This window comes from Amphibalanus amphitrite, unplaced genomic scaffold (assembly GCF_019059575.1).
Source record: "Amphibalanus amphitrite isolate SeventyFive unplaced genomic scaffold, NRLGWU_Aamphi_draft 000106F_arrow, whole genome shotgun sequence".
Classification (NCBI taxonomy): Eukaryota; Metazoa; Arthropoda; class Thecostraca; order Balanomorpha; family Balanidae; genus Amphibalanus; species Amphibalanus amphitrite.
In genome coordinates, this window is record NW_024881601.1 from 179,940 (window position 1) to 202,863 (window position 22,924).

General features: G+C 52.0%; 4 protein-coding genes across 28 annotated transcripts in view; 2 read left to right on the forward strand and 2 right to left on the reverse strand.

The window, feature by feature from the left end:
• The window catches only part of LOC122380759 (kinesin light chain-like), a 68,052-nt gene extending 64,691 nt beyond the window's left edge, over positions 1–3,361 (forward strand). For 7 of the 21 annotated variants that reach the window (XM_043364180.1, XM_043364177.1, XM_043364182.1 and 4 more), the window contains 3 exons: positions 1,798–1,904; positions 2,225–2,267; positions 2,544–3,361. In XM_043364180.1, coding sequence (XP_043220115.1) covers positions 1,798–1,904; positions 2,225–2,267; positions 2,544–2,624 — 231 coding nt within the window. In that variant the 3' untranslated portion in view covers positions 2,625–3,361. Of the gene's footprint in view, positions 1–191; positions 755–1,797; positions 1,905–2,224; positions 2,268–2,543 lie in introns of those variants that run through there. The other 14 variants (XM_043364190.1, XM_043364187.1, XM_043364194.1 and 11 more) reach the window with 3 other exon arrangements.
• A 526-nt stretch (positions 3,362–3,887) lies between these two features.
• On the forward strand, positions 3,888–5,892 carry LOC122380762 (failed axon connections homolog). Its single transcript, XM_043364197.1, has 2 exons — positions 3,888–4,150; positions 4,570–5,892. Exons 1-2 carry the CDS (start codon positions 3,990–3,992, stop codon positions 5,303–5,305), a joined length of 897 nt encoding a protein of 298 aa, XP_043220132.1. The 5' UTR covers positions 3,888–3,989; the 3' UTR covers positions 5,306–5,892.
• Positions 5,893–6,675: 783 nt separating this feature from the next.
• On the reverse strand, positions 6,676–8,552 carry LOC122380765 (failed axon connections homolog). The gene is made up of 2 exons (XM_043364203.1): positions 8,142–8,552; positions 6,676–7,875 (listed from the first exon to the last, which is right to left on the reverse strand). The coding sequence occupies exons 1-2, from the start codon at positions 8,300–8,302 to the stop codon at positions 7,137–7,139; spliced, it is 900 nt and encodes a 299-aa protein (XP_043220138.1). The 5' UTR covers positions 8,303–8,552; the 3' UTR covers positions 6,676–7,136.
• Positions 8,553–9,271: 719 nt separating this feature from the next.
• Positions 9,272–22,201, reverse strand: LOC122380763. 5 transcript variants are annotated; one of them, XM_043364200.1, is made up of 2 exons: positions 22,177–22,201; positions 9,272–10,729 (listed from the first exon to the last, which is right to left on the reverse strand). In XM_043364200.1, the coding sequence occupies exon 2, from the start codon at positions 10,672–10,674 to the stop codon at positions 9,691–9,693; it is 984 nt and encodes a 327-aa protein (XP_043220135.1). In that variant the 5' UTR covers positions 10,675–10,729; positions 22,177–22,201; the 3' UTR covers positions 9,272–9,690. The 5 variants fall into 5 exon arrangements, with proteins under 5 accessions (XP_043220135.1, XP_043220137.1, XP_043220136.1 ...); XM_043364202.1 differs by lacking the exon at positions 22,177–22,201 and adding an exon at positions 13,897–13,952; XM_043364201.1 differs by lacking the exon at positions 22,177–22,201 and adding an exon at positions 13,886–13,929.
• Between the last annotated feature and the right edge of the window lie 723 nt (positions 22,202–22,924).

Here is a 22,924-nt window from a genome sequence, read left to right on the forward strand (position 1 = left end):
TTAGTTATAGTTTGATTTTTGTCACTCTGTGTTTTATCGATTGATAATTTTGCGTTGGGTTTAATTTCGCTATTGTGATGCATCTTTTCTGTTTTGTTTTGCTGCACGGGTCGGCTGCGGCCGCCCTCTGGTCCGGCCGGCGGCGGTGCGGTGTCGGCCCTCGTCTGACCTGCGCTGTCGTCCTTCCACAGCCGGGCGCGCCGGCCGCCGCCGGCGCCGACGACGGCCGACAGTCGGCCGGACTAAAAACAAAGCTGTTCCACGCGCTGGGCCTGCAGTCGTGAGGCCGCCGCCGGCCGACGGACGCGCCCCCAGCCACACACCGTGTGCGGGCGCGACGCGCGAGGGCGGCCGCGCGCCCACCGCGCCGGCCCCTCTCTGTGCTGTGATAGACGATGGACGCACCGCGGCACCGCGCGTCGGCGGACGGCGACACGGCGCCGGCGGCGCGCCGGCTCTTATTTATGTACCCGCGACTCGAGGCGCGCGCTTCCCGTAGTCTTTTATACGCTCCGCGCGAAGGAGAGCCGCTCGCGACGCCAGCGTCGCCCTGTGGTGACCGGCAGGAACTCTAGTACCGCTGTCGGCCAACAGATGGCAGCGGTGTTGACCAGTGTGTGGGGGATCGCTGTGTACTTAGTGCGCGTTTGGTTTTGTTTGTGGACCCAAATGGACGGAGGATATACGTTATTTATGTATGGCTGAGGGCACTGAGCGCCTACCGTTCATCATCAATAAACCAGCTCTATGATTATTTGTCATTTGGTTTCGGTATTGTTCTGTTCTTGCCACTGCCACCTTCTGCTTGGTTGCGCGTTGTGCGCGCCTGGTTTTGGGAGCGACGCGGACGGCTCTGCTTTTCCCCGATCTCGGTGTAGCTGTGTCCCGGTAGAAGGAGCAGAGCAGCTTCACAGGTCGCCTCTTCTGCTCTCCTCGTGTCAGTGGCGCTGTCTTCTGCTTTCGGTAGAGTGGGTGTCCGGCCGCTCGCCGCCGTCTCCGCTGCATGCTTGTGCCTGTAACCAGCCGTACCCAGCCGCGGTCGGAGCCGCCCCCGCCCCCGCCCCGACCCGCCCCGCCGCCCAGAGCATGCCCCGGTCGCCCTCCCGTCACCCAATGCCCTCTCTTTTGTGGGACAACCCCGATCACCAAATTATCCTGGCTAAATTGGTTCACCTTTCTTGTTACAGGCACCGTATTGTTACAGACGATAGTTCCATGCGGAGTTTTCAAAATTCAACTAAATGAAAGGATCCTTTGTTTTACTCTATTTAACTTTTTAACTTTTTATAACATTACTTGTCCCACAGTCATGCGGCAAAGGGCGGCATGGTCACTGTGTGCTTTCTGGTTTTCATCCGGTTCGTCTAACTGATTTCCTATTGCACGCCGATTAAGCACTCTGCCGGCTTAACTAACATAACCGGATACTCCGCCTTCAACCAAAATGGCACATCCAAACATATTCTATGGCTATCTATAATATTTCGCCTCGATCCGAACACAAAGGTCCGGGGCCCGAAGGTCGATCTTCTATCAGTTTTCATAATTGGCAATCAGAGGCCAGGCTACTTCGTTCCTCATTGCCTCTGCTCCGCCGTCCTACGTCTTTACACCGATCCCGTCCCAGTCCATGTCAGCTATTATCCGTGTTCAGCCGGGAGTGCGTGTCTAACCCGCGCTGCGGTCTGTCGGGGCGTGTCTAACCGGGGGCCTGCTAACCGTGAGACTGTCGGCGCCGCTGCATGTCGCGCGGTGCCGACCACTAACGCGGCCGGTCGCGCGTCTCGCCCCTTCTAGCCAGGCCGCATCCGACGCTCGGGCTCGCTGACCAAGCTGCGTGCCTCCATTCGACGCTCGTCGGCCAAACTGGTGGATCGCATCAAGGGCAGGGCTGACGAGACCAGGTGAGTGGGTCAGTCAGTCGGACTCGGTTAGTGGCTGGTTCAGCTCGGAGAAACTCTGGCTCAGTCCGAGTCGCCTGACCGGTGGCGGTCTCGGCCGGCTGAGGTCAGTTGGAGCGAACTAAGGCCGGGAGTGACGCGGTAAGTGGGCTGTGCGCAGTCTAGTGCCTGGCTTGGTTCACACACACCGCATGTCTCTCACCGTCTGGGCGGCTGGGGCGGGCGCTTCACGGCGTGTCTCTGTGTCGGAGCGGGGCGGGCGGGCGCCGCACGCCGACCGACGACTGAACGCTGACGCTCACCCACCCCCCGTCCTGTTTCAGCATGAAAAGGGCAAAGTCAATGTCCGTTCTTAGTAACTCAGAGGTGAGTGACAATCGGCTATCTTCAATTTTGTAGCTATAACTCGTATTTCTATTTATATGGTTCTAGTCTCTGAGTAAATAAATGCAGGCAGTTTCACTGATACTTCACTTTGCTACTTTTGAAGCCTTATTGGCACATTTTAATCTTTGCTTTATTTGATGAAGATCGATTTTTAATCGTCATCTTGGTATGAATCTCTCTCCTTTCTCTTTGTCCTTGCCTCCCCGGGCTGACCAGTCCATCCCCCGGTGTGACCGACCTCCCTGTGCCCGTCAGGCTGCGGACGGACGGCCTCCTCCGTTCGGCATTCCCCGGACAACCAGCACCGAGCATCTGCGGCACCCGCCGGCGTCCTAATCCGCCTCTCATTGGCCGTCAGAGGCCACCGCTGGCGACTGATTGGTTACCGGAAACTGCGGCCGCCGTCTGATTGGTCGACGACGATCGCAGTCAACGTCCTATTGGTCGCTGGAGGCTGCAGCCGCCGTATGATTGGTCACTGACGGCTGCAGCCGCTGTATGATTGGTCACTGACGGCTGCAGCCGCTGTATGATTGGTCACTGACGGCTGCAGCCGTTGTATGATTGGTCACTGACGGCTGCAGCCGTTGTACGATTGGTCGCTGACGGCTGCAGCCGCCGTATTATTGGCTGCCGCCGCCACGCTCGCACGCGATTGGCCGACTGGCCGGCTGACCGGTAGCCGGCTGCTGGTCTGTGATGGCCCTCCGTCTCGGGGGCCGGACTGTGGGGCGACTGCGTGTGGACTGTGGGTGGGTGTGGTCCTGCGGGGCACAGCTGTGGCGCCAACATTCCTCGTTTACATTGTTTTGTCGGGCCGGCGCGGGCCGCTTGTGTTGGGCGCTGAGCCAGCTTTAACCGGGCGTAGTGATAGGAGCGTGGCTGCTGGCGGGCCGCCCGCCGCCGCCGCCGCCCCCGCCGCCGCCCCCGCCACGGGCCGCCTCCGGCACGGAGCGGCTACTGTGACGTCATCCGACTGAGGACGGCGGTGACGTCATACGCGTCCGCGGCAGCCCCGCTCCATGTGCTTTTTATGGTGGATATTCTGAAATAAATGGTTACCAAAGATGGAGGCTGGGTGTTTGGTGGATGGGACAGGCCACGGGCTCGGGGTATCGGGTCGGCAGCGGGCGAGGAGTGACGTCGGGTGAAGAGGCACTTGCCTGTGGAGGTGGGCAATCTATAAGGCCACTTGACCAGCCTCGATCGATGGCCCTGCAAGTTCTAGATAACAGTGGGTGAGCATTTTGCAACAGTTGATATGAACCCTGTTGTCAAGGCGTATACTTTAATTTCAACCAACTTGTTCTGCGTTAGGCGCACTGAGCTGAAGCCTGAAAGCATTCATAAAACGGAACAAAAATTATGGATTGAGGGAAGAGCTTCATGCGCATGGAAGTTCAGAATGCTCTCAGAATACGCTTGTCGTTTGCCTATTCTTAGAGCAGCCGAGTCACGCCCACAATTGATCTCCGTATCTGCCTGTGTCGAGTGCCCGGCCTGAGCGGCTATCCCGATAGATTGGAGGCTCTCTGCCGACGCTGGGGTGGGGTAGGGGGCTGGGGAAGCGAACGGCCTTGGTCGGGCGACCACGTGCTGCGCGACGCCGCCCAGCCGCGGCGCCGACCGCCGGACGCCGGCGAGTCATTCGCCAGCTCGCGTCGGAGCCGCGCGCAGCTGCGTCTCCGTCCCCGGTCCGCCATGGAGTCTGTGTGTCGGCGCGCGGCGGCGCTGCTGCCCGACGAGCTGGGCCTCTGGCTGGAGACCGCCTGGGAGTACCGGGCCACCCGGCTGCTGGTCGGCCTGGCGCTGCTGAGACTCGGACTGAACCTCTACACCAGCCACAAGAGGCGACGACGCAGGTCAGACGCGCTGCCGTGGGAGTTTTTGTGCCAGTTGGATGAGGGCCAGTAGAGATGGAGACTTTTAACCCGCTCGCCCTTGATAAACCATAGTGGGTTTAGTTCACGCATTTCATTTTATTTTTCAATTGCCGTTTATGCGAAGTCGAAGTAAGATTATGAACGTCGAAATAACCAAAGATTTTGGGAATTAAATGGCATCATTAAGTTAAATGGTGTAGGACATATGCCCGGTTGAATGGTGTCCTTGTACCATAGCTTGTAAGATACGAGTTATGTAACCAAGAGTGGCTCGTTACGTAATCCTCGAATTTTGCTAGTGAATGATTGAAGCTTGTTTGTTTTGGCTGGCCAGCATGGTTTAGTAACGCCCTCTTCACGTTTATATGACCTGACCTGCCTTCCTCCGTGACCGGCAGGGCCGAGTGGGCGTCGGTGGGCCGCGACGTGGTGGTGCTGCACCAGTTCTCTCGCGCGCCCTCCTGTCCCAACATATCGCCGTTCGCCATCAAGGTGGAGACGTTCCTGCGCGCCACCAACACGCGCTACGTCGTGGACGACTCCCAGCCGTTCGGGCCGCTCGGCAAGTGTCCGTGGATCACGCTCAACGGCCACGAGTACGCCGACTCGAGCCTCATCCTGGACGTGCTGTCCAGCCAGCTGGAGGCGCGCCTGCCGGTCCAGTGTGACGAGCAGCGTCTGGCCGCCGGACGCGCCTTCCAGGTCATGCTCGAGGAGCACACCGCCTGGTGCATCTTCTTCAAACGCTACTCGCTGGACAAAATGCGCTACGTGTGGCCCGAGTTTCCGCTGTACGTGCGTCGGTACATGCCGTTCGTGCGGATCTTCATGGCCTGGGGTTTCACCAGCCGCGCCCGCGAGCAGGGCATCGGACGGTTCACTGAGCCGCAGGTTCTGCAGGCGCTGGAGCGAGACCTGCGTGCTCTGTCCGCCTTCCTCGGCGATCGGCAGTTCTTCCTGGGCGAGACGGTGTCCGACCTGGACTGCTGCGTGTTCGGCATGGTCTGCCAGCTGCTGTACGTCTCCGGGCCGGCGCTGGAGTTTATGACGCACAGCCACTGCGAGAACCTGGTACGTCACCACGACCGGATGAAGGAGCTCTACTGGCCCGACTGGGACCAGTGTCTGGAGTAGTGACGAGCGCCGACAGACTGTAGCCTCCCTGACCAGGGGAGCCGCCAGAGCTGTGGACTTTTGTTGTGTTGTGATTTATATATTCGTGTCTTTGTGTGTGATGTGATAAGAGAGACTGCATCAATGCTTTGCTCCTTTTCTGTAGTTATAATTCGTGGACTAAGCGACTGCTTTGTTTTATCGTACCTAGCAAGCTAACTGTGCGTTTATGTAATTCATTCTGACTTTATTATTCTGCATGTGACCACATCGTACCCTCTCCAATTTACTCGCAATTTATTCGTTAAATCTAGCAAGCACGCGTCTCGGTGTCGACCTACTGAGGTCCAGATTTGTCTCATCAGACAGCTTGTCGTCCGAGTGCGGTTTTACCTGCCGGCGTGTCTCGTATCGCCCCCAATTGACAAGTGTGTACCTTCCGAGTTCTGATAGCGTAATCGTGCTGCTAGGCTGAGGCCATTCAGTCAGCTGGTATAGTGATACTCTTATGCCGATTACCACAGTCGGCACTGGCAGCCCAGCCGGCTGGTTGTCGACGAGAGTATGTACTCAGGCTTGTTCAGTACAAATACAGGCACGTATTTGAACGGCGTCTGTGAACACCTTTAACCTTGGCATGTCATCGTTACCATACCACGCACGCACTTTCAACGGCCTCGAATTGGCGATAACTGAAAGAGCTAACAAAGTGCGCTTTACAGCTTAGATCGTGGTAGGAGTTTTGAGCCCAATCAGCCTTGAATCTAGGCTGCCTAGCCCTAGTGGAAGAGCTTTCAAACCTTCGTACGTCCTTTGAACACCATGTAGTGCTCGGTGCTCACTGTCCGGGCTTATCGGAACATTGAGACGTTATGAACTTCAGATCGTTACCGGACGCACAGTCCCTGCTTAGATGAATACAGCTTTCTTCCTACTCAGGAGCATATTTAAGTTAACTATTTTGCAAAATCGAGAGATCCTAAGCTGGCTCCTAACCCTATCGGAGATGCCCGCAGCCTACCATCTCTTGAAATTCGTTTGTTGACCCTCACGACATTACTTATGGACAACTGATATCTGATGTTCGACAGTCATAACAGGGCAACCGCGAAGGCGCAGCCCAACAATGAAACTGAAACGCGAGGCTCTAGCTGGAGTTAGCTGACCCTTTTCCGTGATGTCTAGGAGTGGGTCAGTGAACCACGAGCGAGGTGAGCCGGGCGAGCCCATAGAAATAAACAGGTGAGCCGACATGAAGTCCCAGCCAATGACCACCGCCGCCGCTGGCAGCGCCACCTACAGATGTCGCTACTTGGGAGCAGCATCGAAAATTTCACAATGTGCGACAAGTGCCACAGAAATGTCCAAACTCCATAGGATGTCGAGCAAGGTCCGTTGGGGCGAGGTCAAGCACGCATCAGCTCAAGCATGTGTATATTTGTACTAGCACTCGTACGAAAGCAGATCGAAATTGACGATCACCGCTCGTCGGTGTTCGGAATGGGGCGTTTAGCGCCGGGCATGTTCACAATTCAACGACAGCAGTGAAATACGATCAATCCGGTCTCTATAGCCACCTGAATTCTTGGGGAAATCATTTGCTTTGGTCCCAAATACGACAGAAGGGTATAAATGGGGCCGTTTTACATCGTGTGTCATCAATCCACTGCCTCTCAGAGCCACTCAGTTACTAGTTACTGTGCACACTACCACAGTGCACAGCCAGCCCATTGGCTATACTATCCCATCCAGTACAACTGCTATGGTCCCGCAGTACATGTACGCTACATTTCGCTTACCCGACACTACGAGACTCCAGCACACAAAGCCATCCATCGCTCACACGTTTTCATCACTGCTCCAGGCACTGGTCCCAGTCCGGCCAGTAGAGCTCACGGATTCGCTCATGATGACGCACCAAATTCCCACACTTATTCCGCGTCATAAACTCCAGATAGGGCCCGGAGACGTACAGCAGCTGGCAGACCATGCCGAACACGCAGCAGTCCAGGTCGGACACCGTCTCGCCCAGGAAGAACTGCCGATCGCCGAGGAAGGCGGACAGAGCACGCAGGTCTCGCTCCAGCGCCTGCAGAACCTGAGGTTCAGTGAATCGTCCGATGCCCTGCTCGCGGGCGCGACGCGCGTACGATCGGGGAAATGTGTACTTCATGAAGGGCATACGTTGACGAGCGATGCGAGGTAGTTCGGACCATACGTAGCGCATTTTGTCCAGCGAGTAGCGTTTGAAGAAGACGCACCAGGCGGTGTGCTCCTCCAGCATGACCTGGAAGGCGCGTCCGGCGGCCAGACGCTGCTCGTCACACTGGACCGGCAGGCGCGCCTCCAGCTGGCTGGACAGCACGTCCAGGATGAGGCTCGAGTCGGCGTACTCGTGGCCGTTGAGCGTGATCCACGGACACTTGCCGAGCGGCCCGAACGGCTGGGAGTCGTCCACGACGTAGCGCGTGTTGGTGGCGCGCAGGAACGTCTCCACCTTGATGGCGAACGGCGATATGTTGGGACAGGAGGGCGCGCGAGAGAACTGGTGCAGCACCACCACGTCCCGGCCCACCGACGCCCACTCGACCCTGTCGGTCACGACGGAAGGCAGGTCAGGTCATTGTGCTTACTGAACAAATCTGTCAGCAGTTTGCAATTACTAACGAGCGCCCAAGACTTCAGTTGGTAATTTCTAATCAAATTCAACCATTGGAATACCTTTTCAAAGAGCGATGCAGCGACAAAGTTCAAACACACTAAGCTTCCGTTTCATTCTTGGCTTTAGATTACCACTATCGCTGTCATCTGCATCAACATTGTGGCATTACACGCAAAATAAAACCCCTCCTCTGACCTGCGTCGTCGTCTCTTGTGGCTGGTGTATAGCTTCAGTCCGAGTCTCAGCAGCGCCAGGCCGACCAGCAGCCGGGTGGCCCGGTACTCCCAGGCCGTCTCCAGCCAGAGACCCAGCTCGTCGGGCAGCAGCGCCGCCGCGCGCCGACACACAGACTCCATGGCGGACCGGGGACGGCGGAGATCACTGATCGACAGCCGCGCGCCGCTCCGACCCGCACTGCCCGGCGGCGGCGGTACGACAGCAGTACGACGGCGGTACGACGCACGTGGACAGCGCCACGCCCCCGGCGGCGGCGTTACCAATTGGCTGGACCACTTCCTGCTCTGGCCAAGGCCGGCTGTGGCGCTGCGCGGACGGTCCCAGCGGCCCGGCGACACAGACCCGACCCCTGTCTGTTTATGTTAGGTGGTGGAGCGAGCCGGCCGCACCGCCCGGCCTCAGACAGCTGGCAACCCGCATTTGTCACCGCCAAGTGTTTCTACATATTCAAAGGGAGTGAACTAGGTATGAGTGACTTTTTCATCCTGCGCCACTCCCCAGCATTTAATCCCATCCAAACATTCAATTTTGGACCGTTTCCATTGGTCATTATGTCGTACACATTACGCCGTAATCAAATTTCATTCACCCCAGTCCCACATATGTTTTATCACTCCGTTCATAGCCGGTCCATTAGTGGTAAGTTATGTTGTTCTGACTCCTTCCACCACCCGCTACAAACGGCTCCCAGAGAGCCAGTACGAGCAGCGATATACCAATTAGACAGCGGCGCCGCAGTCGGTCTCGACCTGCCGCGCGATGGCCCACTCAGAAGTGTGAGTGCCGCACGTGTGGGAGAGACAGCTGTTTGTTGACAGAGGTGACGTCTGCCGGTACAAGGCATAGCTGGAACTATGCTGATCCATTTGAGAGGTAGTGAAATTCGTCAACGGCACATATGAAGCCAAGCCTTACGACGTATTTGATGCGAGGTTTGAGGCCCAGTGTTCCTCAATTCATCTGACTAACCTCTCGCTTCCTTCGTCGATCACAGAGGTATGCCTGTGATACCAAAACAGACTCGTTACCTACAGAAAACGCCCTAAATGTGCATATTAAATGGAAGATGACTTGAGATAACAGGCATATAAGCTCCACCTGTTCCATGATATATTTAACAAAATTCAAGTATCTCGTGGGCGACAATATCTTGGTCAAAGCCAGGTACCAACGACATGAGAATACGATCTACAGCAGACTATTTAACGGCATCACACCACAACTTTCCACAGATATCATTCGGCAGTTATCAGATCACGCATGAGGATATTATCAGATCACGCATGAGGATATTGACCAGACATTAAATGACTGGAATAAAGGCTCACAATGCCCCTACACGACTAACACAGCGTTATGGTAAAAATCTCGCACACCATAGTTCCATAAAAACCACAGCAACAGCACAACATCGGGACGGAAGACTCACTTGGACGAGATCGGGTGGCCGAAAAGTCGTTTCGTCAGATACCGAGTCACCGGCGCGGCCAGAGACCGGCATCGGTCGTTACTCCGCCTCCAGTTTCAGAGCTGCCCTCAGGTGGTAGATGGCCGGCTTGCACCCATTCACCGCGTACCCTCCCTCGTATTTGACGGCCTTGGCCACGCTCTCCGCCGTCTCCTCTGGGAGCGGCAGTCCGCGGGAGTGGGCGTAGCGCAGCAGGCAGGCGGCCACTCCGGACCGGCGCATCGGCCGGAACTGCAGCAGGTGCGAGTGGCGCGCGAACGCCTCGCGCGTGGCGTCGGCGCCCTGCTCGCCGGCCAGGTCGGACGTGGTGGCCGTCACCAGCGAGATGAGCCGCACGCCGGCCCGCTGCGCCGCCGCCGCCGTCGTCTCCACCAGGTACACCGCCTCGGCCACGTGTTTGCCGATGTCGTCCAGTGCCAGCAGGAGCCAGCCGTTGGTGGGCGCCGAGGCCGCCAGCTCGCCGGCCAGTGCCTGCAGCGCCTCTCGGTCCCAGCGGATCTCGGCGTCGCCCACCAGCCGGCGCGCCGACACGGACGTCAGCGAGGCCAGCGCCTGCGTCAGCAGCGTCTTGCCGGTGCCGGGCGGGCCCAGCGCCAGGAAGTCGAGCCGGCGCACGTTTTTGGCCTGGGCGTTCCGCAGGTGGCGCACCAGGGTGTTGATGGCGGCCGTCTGGGCCACTAGAGAGGCGGACGCCACTGAGCTCACCTCACTGGGGTCGAGCTCGACGGGCCGCGCGTCCGGCCAGCGCACCAGCAGCCAGGCGAGCAGCACGGAGACGGCCACTGAGAACAGCGCGCCGGTCAGCATCGGCCAGCTGAGGGCCTCGCGCCGCCGCCGCTGCCGCCGCTGCTGCTGCCGCTGCTGCCGCCGCTGCTGCTGCCGCGCCGCAGAAGACTGCTCGCCACCATCGCTGACGCTGGGCTGACCGTCCAAGTCACCCACATCCCTGGGCTTGTCATCGGAATCACCCGGCTGAACGTCTGGGCCACCTGCATCCCTGGGTTTGTCATCTGAATCACCCATTTCAAATAGTAATTCAAATTCTAATTTAATGTTTGCCGCAATCCACAACAGGTACCTAGAAAAGGACACACAATATCAACAAGTTATAGTTTTTAACAACAAAAACCCATAAATTGAACACAAGAAGATAATACCTTAAAGATTTGAATAAAACTGGCACTCTATGCTATGGAAACTGAGTATTATCATCAATAGTGATGAGTGATAACCATAAAATAATGCACATACAGGAATGTCATATGATGCAACAACAACAACCAGATAATTTTTAACTGAACTGGACAAATACACATTGCAACCAGTGTATGACGAAAACACCACAAAAGTCATATGCTTTTTATTTGTCATCAGTTAATGTACATTATTTATTATTAGTCAAGTTAACTTCATAAGATACATCTGTGATTACGAGCGAGCGAACGCAGCGAGCGAAGCGAAGTCTTTTTAACCCGCACCCTGCTGGGGGGGGGGGGGTGTTTGAACACTCCCCCCTTGTGGTTTTTCGCGAATATCTCAAAAACGGCGGCGCGGAGCGCCGCCGTTTTTGGTACACCTTATCATACATCAATTCTACACATGTTGTGAAAATTTCAGACCGAGGTCATTCAAGGTCAGGTCACCAGGTCACTTGAAGTGACCTCACCTCATAAAAAGTTTCAATGTCTGTCATAGCTACACCGAGTGACCGATCGCTTTGAAACTTTCAGCGATTGCTAAGAGCAATAGCATGTACAAAATGTATATCTCAGAATTTTGATATCGATGAACTAAGGTCAGGTCAATTTTGCGACCTCCCCATTATAAGTCAATGGGAGAAAATTGAAATGCGCTTCTTTTGGACGAAAGACATTATAAACACTCCCAAACACCGAATTACAAGTGTTTTAGACACACTGAACATGAAAATGGTGTCCGTGACCCTTGTTTATGCCCTGAGGTCATCTGAGGTCACGAATAGTATCTAACAGTTTTTCGCAAATAACTTTTGATAGAGGCATGCTAGAGCGATGAAAACGCCTTAGATGTGTTCAGCTCGACGATACGGATCGACTGATATGCAACATGTCCCTTTCCGGTCAGGTCATGACCTTGACCTGAGGTCAAATTTTCAAGTTGACCTTTCAAGGTCAAGGTATAGTTCATTCGATGCGTCTTGACGAGAGAAACACGATGCCGGTAAAAGTAAGCTCGTACAGGGCTTGGGTCAAAAGTTATTGCAGAAAAACTGTTTCCGAAAAAATCGGCTATTTTTGCAGTTTTTGCCCCCTGGAGGCAAAACCGTTGAAGTTAGGTCAAATCTGAGAGAATTACTCAGAAAGGGCGTTAATAGGGCTATCGAATGCGCTTTTCCGCGGCGCTGTAGCTCTATTGGTTCCCGAGTTATGCGTTGGCTTCTTAGAAATTTTCGACATTCGACCTGGAAATCGGCGAAATTTTGCCTTCAGTGACCTCTGGTGACCTGACCTTTGACCTGAGCAAAAAATTGACCGAAGTGATTTCGTCATTATTTTTGACGCTCTTTCGAACGCCGCCTTCCGCGTATCGCTACGTGGCCCAGGAGCCGAGTTACAAGGGGGGGTGTTCAAACACCCCCCCCCCCCCCAGCAGGGCGTGGAAATCCAGGACCCCCAGCAGGGCGCGGGTTAATATAACGGAAAAATCTCAGTATGAGCGGCCCGGCCCGGTCCGGCCTGTAACGCTTTTGAGAGGTTTATATCTCAGCAACCGCTGGACCGATTGGCCTGCGGTCTTTTTTGCTGGGTAGCCCAATCCCTTCTACCCCGTAATTGACTAGGTACTATTGATACATCTCAGTGACCGTCGTGGCACGTGCCACGTGAAAAGTCAAGTGTGTTCAAGCTGTTTTGCAAAAGCAGTGATTTGGAGAGGCTCATATCTCAGCAGCTGCTTGGGCGATTGTCTTGCGGTAGTTTTTGTAGGGTAGCTGCATCCCTTCTACCAAAGGTCAGATACTCTTGATCTATGTGAGTGACCCCGACTGCACGTGCAAAATGCAAAAAGAAGAGGTGCCAAATTTGTTCCCATTTCAAGAACTCGGTAATTACTAGGGCGATTTTGCTGAAACTTGGCATACAGGTACGCACCCATCAGGCAATGCATTCCCATGTGTTGCGGTTAGGGTGCTACTGCACTTGCGCACGTGTAGGTGGCGCTTCCAGATCTCGAGAACGGCTGGGCCGATTGCGCTCAAATTTGGTACACGGTTCGGGACCGGCTAGTAGGGTGCCGTGCAAAAGTAAGTTTGGACCCCGTTTACAAGTGCGCACGTGCAGAATGCCGCTTCCAGATCTCAGGAACGGCTGGGCCCATTGCTTTCAAATTTGGCACACTGCTAGCGACCTGTTAGAAGAGTGCTTTGCACAAGTCCGTTGGAAGTGCCTTCTCGCCCTTCCGCACGTGCAGGGCTCACTATCTCGCTCGCTCGTTCTTCGCCCAAAAGGCATTTTACTGGTTTGAATGGAACAGAATAAAATTGAAGGTTATATATGTGTATGGTCATTGGTCCCACTGGACTTTGGATCCAATGATCAAAATCAGAAAAATTGAAGGTTATATAAGTGTATGTTCTCTCTGGACTTTGAATCCAATGATCAAAATATGAGCTGCAAGCTGGCTCGTCTATAATAATACAGGGCATAAGTCACAACAGCATATCTCCAGGGCACTCAGGGAATTACTTATTGCTGCCATCTCGAACTGAACCGCAGAACTCAATCAGGCCCACAGGACAATTTCAATTTATTCACATAACAATAAAAAACAGAGGCTGCAATTGTTTTCAAATTAGCATCAGTTTTTCCAACAGCCAGTCACCCGAAAAAAGATGACAACTTGTAAAATATGTATGAGGCAGGCTACTATCTTTCACTTTATGTCAGTGGTGATTTTCCAAGAAACTGGTCAAGCTTGTAGGCAGCTCAAGTTTTCAGAAACAACAACAAGAATAACCACAGCCAACAATGTAAATTGAACTGTTAATAGTAGAGGCTTCAATTTAAGATCTTGATATGCAAGTATATGACCCTAGGAGCCAGGAGGTCTGCAGTAGGCCTAGTGGATCTGAGCCATTCATTACCTATTCCAATTCCGCCTATTCCCTTTCGAGCCTCCCAGCTTCCTACCACATAAACTGACGCTCCTGCATATATCAACAGAAACCACAGCTTTCCAAAGTTTCCATGATATCCACCTATAACCAACCTATAACAATATCATGAATGTAAATAATGTAACGGAAGTTGGCACAGATTCAGCACAGATTCAGCACAGCACAGATTCGGTAGGGGGAAAAAAGGCCCCGGTAGAGGGAAACCTTTATGACCCGTTTTCCCCTTGAAATGACGTCACAAAGAGGTAAAAATGGGTATCAATCGAAAGCTCTCGCTTACCCAGACACAGTCCTGCAGGAAAATTTCACTTTTTCCCCATAGGAAAGTTTTTACGGGAAAATCAAAATTTTGGGTCAATGGGGGGTCCCCCCCGATTTCGTTCAAAATCGGCACACAGGTGCCCCACCACCAGCCGAGAAACTTTCCCCAAAACGGTCCCCGTTGCATTGACGTTTAAGGCCCGTAAAGCCCCCTAGACTCGTAAAATATCCGTAAAATCACCTTTGTACGGACAAAAAAGTGGTGCTATGGTAAAAATGGGTATCAATCGAAAGCTCTCGTTTACCCAGACACAGTCCTGCAGGAAAATTTCACTTTTTCCCCATAGGAAAGTTTGTACGGGAAAATCAAAATTTTGGGTCAATGGGGGGTCCCCCCCGATTTCGTTCAAAATCGGCACACAGGTGCCCCACCACCAGCCGAGAAACTTTCCCCAAAACGGTCCCCGTTGCATTGACGTTTAAGGCCCGTAAAGCCCCCTAGACTCGTAAAATATCCGTAAAATCGCCTTTGTACGGACAAAAAAGTGGTGCTATGGTAAAAATGGGTATCAATCGAAAGCTCTCGTTTACCCAGACACAGTCCTGCAGGAAAATTTCACTTTTTCCCCATAGGAAAGTTTGTACGGGAAAATCAAAATTTTGGGTCAATGGGGGGTCCCCCCCGATTTCGTTCAAAATCGGCACACAGGTGCCCCACCACCAGCCGAGAAACTTTCCCCAAAACGGTCCCCGTTGCATTGACGTTTAAGGCCCGTAAAGCCCCCTAGACTCGTAAAATATCCGTAAAATCGCCTTTGTACGGACAAAAAAGTGGTGCTATGGTAAAAATGGGTATCAATCGAAAGCTCTCGTTTACCCAGACACAGTCCTGCAGGAAAATTTCACTTTTTCCCCATAGGAAAGTTTGTACGGGAAAATCAAAATTTTGGGTCAATGGGGGGTCCCCCCGATTTCGTTCAAAATCGGCACACAGGTGCCCCACCACCAGCCGAGAAACTTTCCCCAAAACGGTCCCCGTTGCATTGACGTTTAAGGCCCGTAAAGCCCCCTAGACTCGTAAAATATCCGTAAAATCGCCTTTGTACGGACAAAAAAGTGGTGCTATGGTAAAAATGGGTATCAATCGAAAGCTCTCGTTTACCCAGACACAGTCCTGCAGGAAAATTTCACTTTTTCCCCATAGGAAAGTTTGTACGGGAAAATCAAAATTTTGGGTCAATGGGGGGTCCCCCCCGATTTCGTTCAAAATCGGCACACAGGTGCCCCACCACCAGCCGAGAAACTTTCCCCAAAACGGTCCCCGTTGCATTGACGTTTAAGGCCCGTAAAGCCCCCTAGACTCGTAAAATATCCGTAAAATCGCCTTTGTACGGACAAAAAAGTGGTGCTATGGTAAAAATGGGTATCAATCGAAAGCTCTCGTTTACCCAGACACAGTCCTGCAGGAAAATTTCACTTTTTCCCCATAGGAAAGTTTGTACGGGAAAATCAAAATTTTGGGTCAATGGGGGGTCCCCCCGATTTCGTTCAAAATCGGCACACAGGTGCCCCACCACCAGCCGAGAAACTTTCCCCAAAACGGTCCCCGTTGCATTGACGTTTAAGGCCCGTAAAGCCCCCTAGACTCGTAAAATATCCGTAAAATCGCCTTTGTACGGACAAAAAAGTGGTGCTATGGTAAAAATGGGTATCAATCGAAAGCTCTCGTTTACCCAGACACAGTCCTGCAGGAAAATTTCACTTTTTCCCCATAGGAAAGTTTGTACGGGAAAATCAAAATTTTGGGTCAATGGGGGGTCCCCCCGATTTCGTTCAAAATCGGCACACAGGTGCCCCACCACCAGCCGAGAAACTTTCCCCAAAACGGTCCCCGTTGCATTGACGTTTAAGGCCCGTAAAGCCCCCTAGACTCGTAAAATATCCGTAAAATCGCCTTTGTACGGACAAAAAAGTGGTGCTATGGTAAAAATGGGTATCAATCGAAAGCTCTCGTTTACCCAGACACAGTCCTGCAGGAAAATTTCACTTTTTCCCCATAGGAAAGTTTGTACGGGAAAATCAAAATTTTGGGTCAATGGGGGGTCCCCCCGATTTCGTTCAAAATCGGCACACAGGTGCCCCACCACCAGCCGAGAAACTTTCCCCAAAACGGTCCCCGTTGCATTGACGTTTAAGGCCCGTAAAGCCCCCTAGACTCGTAAAATATCCGTAAAATCGCCTTTGTACGGACAAAAAAGTGGTGCTATGGTAAAAATGGGTATCAATCGAAAGCTCTCGTTTACCCAGACACAGTCCTGCAGGAAAATTTCACTTTTTCCCCATAGGAAAGTTTGTACGGGAAAATCAAAATTTTGGGTCAATGGGGGGTCCCCCCCGATTTCGTTCAAAATCGGCACACAGGTGCCCCACCACCAGCCGAGAAACTTTCCCCAAAACGGTCCCCGTTGCATTGACGTTTAAGGCCCGTAAAGCCCCCTAGACTCGTAAAATATCCGTAAAATCGCCTTTGTACGGACAAAAAAGTGGTGCTATGGTAAAAATGGGTATCAATCGAAAGCTCTCGTTTACCCAGACACAGTCCTGCAGGAAAATTTCACTTTTTCCCCATAGGAAAGTTTGTACGGGAAAATCAAAATTTTGGGTCAATGGGGGGTCCCCCCCGATTTCGTTCAAAATCGGCACACAGGTGCCCCACCACCAGCCGAGAAACTTTCCCCAAAACGGTCCCCGTTGCATTGACGTTTAAGGCCCGTAAAGCCCCCTAGACTCGTAAAATATCCGTAAAATCGCCTTTGTACGGACAAAAAAGTGGTGCTATGGTAAAAATGGGTATCAATCGAAAGCTCTCGTTTACCCAGACACAGTCCTGCAGGAAAATTTCACTTTTTCCCCATAGGAAAGTTTTTACGGGAAAATCAAAATTTTGGGTCAATGGGGGGTCCCCCCCCCAATTTCGTTCAAAATCGGCACACAGGTGCCCCACCACCAGCCGAGAAACTTTCCCCAAAACGGTCCCCGTTGCATTGACGTTTCAAAGGCCCGTAAAGCCCCCTAGACTCGTAAAATATCCGTAAAATATCAATGGGACCCCCCATTGACCCAAAATTTTGATTTTCCCGTAAAAACTTTCCTAGGGGGAAAAAGTGAAATTTTCCTGCATGACTGTGTCTGGGTAAACGAGAGCTTTCGATTGATATCCATTTTTACCATAGCACCACTTTTTTGTCCGTACAAAGGCGACTTTACGGATATTTTACGAGTTTAGGGGGCTTTACGGGCCTTAAACGTCAATGCAACGGGACCGTTTTGGGGAAAGTTTCTCGGCTGGTGGTGGGGCACCTGTGTGCTGATTTTGAACGAAATCGGGGGGACCCCCCATTGACCCAAAATTTTGATTTTCCCGTACAAACTTTCCTATGGGGAAAAAGTGAAATTTTCCTGCAGGACTGTGTCTGGGTGAACGAGAGCTTTCGATTGATACCCATTTTTACCATAGCACCACTTTTTTGTCCGTACAAAGGCGATTTTACGGATATTTTACGAGTCTAGGGGGCTTTACGGGCCTTAAACGTCAATGCAACGGGGACCGTTTTGGGGAAAGTTTCTCGGCTGGTGGTGGGGCACCTGTGTGCCGATTTTGAACGAAATCGGGGGGGACCCCCCATTGACCCAAAATTTTGATTTTGCCGTACAAACTTTCCTATGGGGAAAAAGTGAAATTTTCCTGCAGAATTGTGTCTGGGTAAACAAGAGCTTTCGAATGATACCCATTTTTACCATAGCACCACTTTTTTGTCCGTACAAAGGCGATTTTACGGATATTTTACGAGTCTAGGGGGCTTTACGGGCCTTAAACGTCAATGCAACGGGGACCGTTTTGGGGAAAGTTTCTCGGCTGGTGGTGGGGCACCTGTGTGCCGATTTTGAACGAAATCGGGGGGGATCCCCCATTGACCCAAAATTTTGATTTTCCCGTAAAAACTTTCCTATGGGGAAAAAGTGAAATTTTCCTGCAGGACTGTGTCTGGGTAAACGAGAGCTTTCGATTGATTCCCATTTTTACCATAGCACCACTTTTTGTCCGTACAAAGGCGATTTTACGGATATTTTACGAGTCTAGGGGGCTTTACGGGCCTTAAACGTCAATGCAACGGGGACCGTTTTGGGAAAAGTTTCTCGGCTGGTGGTGGGGCACCTGTGTGCCGATTTTGAACGAAATCGGGGGGGACCCCCCATTGACCCAAAATTTTGATTTTCCCGTACAAACTTTCCTATGGGGTAAAAGTGAAATTTTCCTGCAGGACTGTGTCTGGGTAAACGAGAGCTTTCGATTGATACCCATTTTTACCATAGCACCACTTTTTTGTCCGTACAAAGGCGATTTTACGGATATTTTACGAGTCTAGGGGCTTTACGGGCCTTAAACGTCAATGCAACGGGGACCGTTTTGGGGAAAGTTTCTCGGCTGGTGGTGGGGCACCTGTGTGCCGATTTTTAACGAAATCGGGGGGGACCCCCCATTGACCCAAAATTTTGATTTTCCCGTACAAACTTTCCTATGGGGCAAAAGTGAAATTTTCCTGCAGGACTGTGTCTGGGTAAACGAGAGCTTTCGATTGATACCCATTTTTACCATAGCACCACTTTTTTGTCCGTACAAAGGTGATTTTACGGATATTTTACGAGTCTAGGGGGCTTTACGGGCCTTAAACGTCAATGCAACGGGGACCGTTTTGGGGAAAGTTTCTCGGCTGGTGGTGGGGCACCTGTGTGCCGATTTTGAACGAAATCGGGGGGGACCCCCCATTGACCCAAAATTTTGATTTTCCCGTACAAACTTTCCTATGGGGAAAAAGTGAAATTTTCCTGCAGGACTGTGTCTGGGTAAACGAGAGCTTTCGATTGATACCCATTTTTACCATAGCACCACTTTTTTGTCCGTACAAAGGCGATTTTACGGATATTTTACGAGTCTAGGGGGCTTTACGGGCCTTAAACGTCAATGCAACGGGGACCGTTTTGGGGAAAGTTTCTCGGCTGGTGGTGGGGCACCTGTGTGCCGATTTTGAACGAAATCGGGGGGGACCCCCCATTGACCCAAAATTTTGATTTTCCCGTACAAACTTTCCTATGGGGAAAAAGTGAAATTTTCCTGCAGGACTGTGTCTGGGTAAGCGAGAGCTTTCGATTGATACCCATTTTTACCATAGCACCACTTTTTTGTCCGTACAAAGGCGATTTTACGGATATTTTACGAGTCTAGGGGGCTTTACGGGCCTTAAACGTCAATGCAACGGGGACCGTTTTGGGGAAAGTTTCTCGGCTGGTGGTGGGGCACCTGTGTGCCGATTTTGAACGAAATCGGGGGGGACCCCCCATTGACCCAAAATTTTGATTTTGCCGTACAAACTTTCCTATGGGGAAAAAGTGAAATTTTCCTGCAGAACTGTGTCTGGGTAAACAAGAGCTTTCGAATGATACCCATTGTTACCATAGCACCACTTTTTTGTCCGTACAAAGGCGATTTTACGGATATTTTACGAGTCTAGGGGGCTTTACGGGCCTTAACCCGCGCACCGACGGGGGTCTGCGCCAACTTAGTACCGACGGGGGGGGGGGCGGATGACCGCCCCCCCCCCCTGAGATCTCGAGAACGAAGCAAGATAGCGACAAGCGGTAAACGGCATCGGATACGCACGGTCAAGATCTACAATTTTTACTAAGGTCATTTTCAGGTCAGGTCAAAGATGACGTCACAGGGGTCGAAAAAGTCAAAATGGCGGCGCTAAATATGGAGAGAGTTTTTCTCGAATAACTTTCGAATTAGTCAAGATAGGAACAAACTAAGGGCATCATCGTGATCCTCTCGTCAATCCGCATCGAATGATATATATGTTGACCTCGAAAGGTCAAGGTCAAAGGTTGACCTCAGGTCACGTGACCTCGAGGTCATCATGTATATCATTCGATGCGTCTTGACGAGCTGAACACAATGAGAACATCCACGCGTCTGTGTCTTGTTCCTGTACGGAGTTATTGGCCAAAAACCTTTGGTGACCTTTGATGACGTCACATGACCTCACAGCTGACCAACAGCAAAGCAGACCTCAAGGTAGTGAAGGTTGATCGTATATGAAGTCATGTATGGTATATGGGGCCATTCCGACCCGTTTTAGTGGTAAAAACAGGGAGTTGATTTTTCCCCCATTGACTTATAATGGGGAGGTCGCGAAATTGACCTGACCTTAGGTCACCGATATCAAAATTCCGAGATATTCAAATTGTAGCTACTAATGACCTAATAACATCCTGCGACTTTCAAAGGCCTCCGACATCTACTGTAGCTCTGGCACGGTGACAAAGTTGCAAAAAAGTGACTTGAGGTTGGGTCATTCAAAGTGACCTGGTGACCTGACCTTAAAAGGTAGGAGGTTCAAACTTGCACACCATGTGTAAAATTGATAAGGGAATAGTCATACCAAATTTCGCGGCGCTACGCGCCGCGGTTTTCCCGCTATTCGCGAAAAACCTCAGGGGGGGGGCGGATATCCGCCCCCCCCCGTCGGTGCGCGGGTTAAACGTCAATGCAACGGGGACCGTTTTGGGGAAAGTTTCTCGGCTGGTGGTGGGGCACCTGTGTGCCGATTTTGAACGAAATCGGGGGGGACCCCCCATTGACCCAAAATTTTGATTTTCCCGTAAAAACTTTCCTATGGGGAAAAAGTGAAATTTTCCTGCAGGACTGTGTCTGGGTAAACGAGAGCTTTCGATTGATACCCATTTTTACCATAGCACCACTTTTTTGTCCGTACAAAGGTGATTTTACGGATATTTTACGAGTCTAGGGGGCTTTACGGGCCTTAAACGTCAATGCAACGGGGACCGTTTTGGGGAAAGTTTCTCGGCTGGTGGTGGGGCACCTGTGTGCCGATTTTGAACGAAATCGGGGGGGGACCCCCCATTGACCCAAAATTTTGATTTTCCCGTACAAACTTTCCTATGGGGAAAAAGTGAAATTTTCCTGCAGGACTGTGTCTGGGTAAACGAGAGCTTTCGATTGATACCCATTTTTACCATAGCACCACTTTTTTGTCCGTACAAAGGCGATTTTACGGATATTTTACGAGTCTAGGGGGCTTTACGGGCCTTAAACGTCAATGCAACGGGGACCGTTTTGGGGAAAGTTTCTCGGCTGGTGGTGGGGCACCTGTGTGCCGATTTTGAACGAAATCGGGGGGGACCCCCCATTGACCCAAAATTTTGATTTTCCCGTACAAACTTTCCTATGGGGAAAAAGTGAAATTTTCCTGCAGGACTGTGTCTGGGTAAGCGAGAGCTTTCGATTGATACCCATTTTTACCATAGCACCACTTTTTTGTCCGTACAAAGGCGATTTTACGGATATTTTACGAGTCTAGGGGGCTTTACGGGCCTTAAACGTCAATGCAACGGGGACCGTTTTGGGGAAAGTTTCTCGGCTGGTGGTGGGGCACCTGTGTGCCGATTTTGAACGAAATCGGGGGGGACCCCCCATTGACCCAAAATTTTGATTTTGCCGTACAAACTTTCCTATGGGGAAAAAGTGAAATTTTCCTGCAGAACTGTGTCTGGGTAAACAAGAGCTTTCGAATGATACCCATTGTTACCATAGCACCACTTTTTTGTCCGTACAAAGGCGATTTTACGGATATTTTACGAGTCTAGGGGGCTTTACGGGCCTTAAACGTCAATGCAACGGGGACCGTTTTGGGGAAAGTTTCTCGGCTGGTGGTGGGGCACCTGTGTGCCGATTTTGAACGAAATCGGGGGGGACCCCCCATTGACCCAAAATTTTGATTTTCCCGTAAAAACTTTCCTATGGGGAAAAAGTGAAATTTTCCTGCAGGACTGTGTCTGGGTAAACGAGAGCTTTCGATTGATACCCATTTTTACCTCTTTGTGACGTCATTTTTAGGGGAAAACGGGTCATAAAGGTTTCCCTCTACCGGGGCCTTTTTTCCCCCTACCGAATCTGTGCTGTGCTGAACCTGTGCTGAATCTGTGCCAACTTCCGTTACATTGATCAATACCCAATTAAAAAGCAAAATCACCCTCTGGCTTCCAAAACTTGAAAACTCAAACTCAAGGATCAAAAGGGTATACACCTGCGCCACATATCGTAGCTTCATCAGCGGTTTTGTCTGCATCAACGAGCTGCCAGAGGGGTGTTCACGGGCACCGCACACTGCTGCGTGCGGTGTGTGCGGTGCGTCCAGCAGGCGTGGGGGTAGGGGATGGGTAGGCAGTTCTGACGTCACGGCTGCGTGCGGTGGACGGTCCGCTGTGGCCAGTCCCGACCGGCCACAGCGATCGCTGTGTGCGGTGACGGAAGGCTGACGTAGGGAAGAAGTGGGCGGAGCTTCGAGGCTGTGTGCGGTCCGACCGCACACAGGGCCCGTGAACAGCCCTCAGATGACTTCCATATGAGAAATTCTGGTACAGCATCACCACTGCCATTGTAACAACACGCGACATTTGCAACATGTCAGTTTCGTGCAGCATCACTCACTTAGCATGCGTTGCATGCAAGAAGTACGAAAAGACTTAACCCTCGCCGGGGCCGGACCTATTGGTTTTCTACATACGCGCCGGCCGAGGAGGGGGGGGGGGGCGGGTACTACGACCCCCCTCGCCGTTTCGCCCCTGGTGGAGCTAGCGCGTCGCGGAAAAAAAACGAGCGTGTGCGCCGTTACGAGACGCAGAGACAGAGATTGGTACCCGATTTTAAGGTCCTAGGTCAACCGGTGACCTCTGAGGTCAGGTCAAGTGCCCCAGGGTACGGTTAAGTTTTTGGTGAAT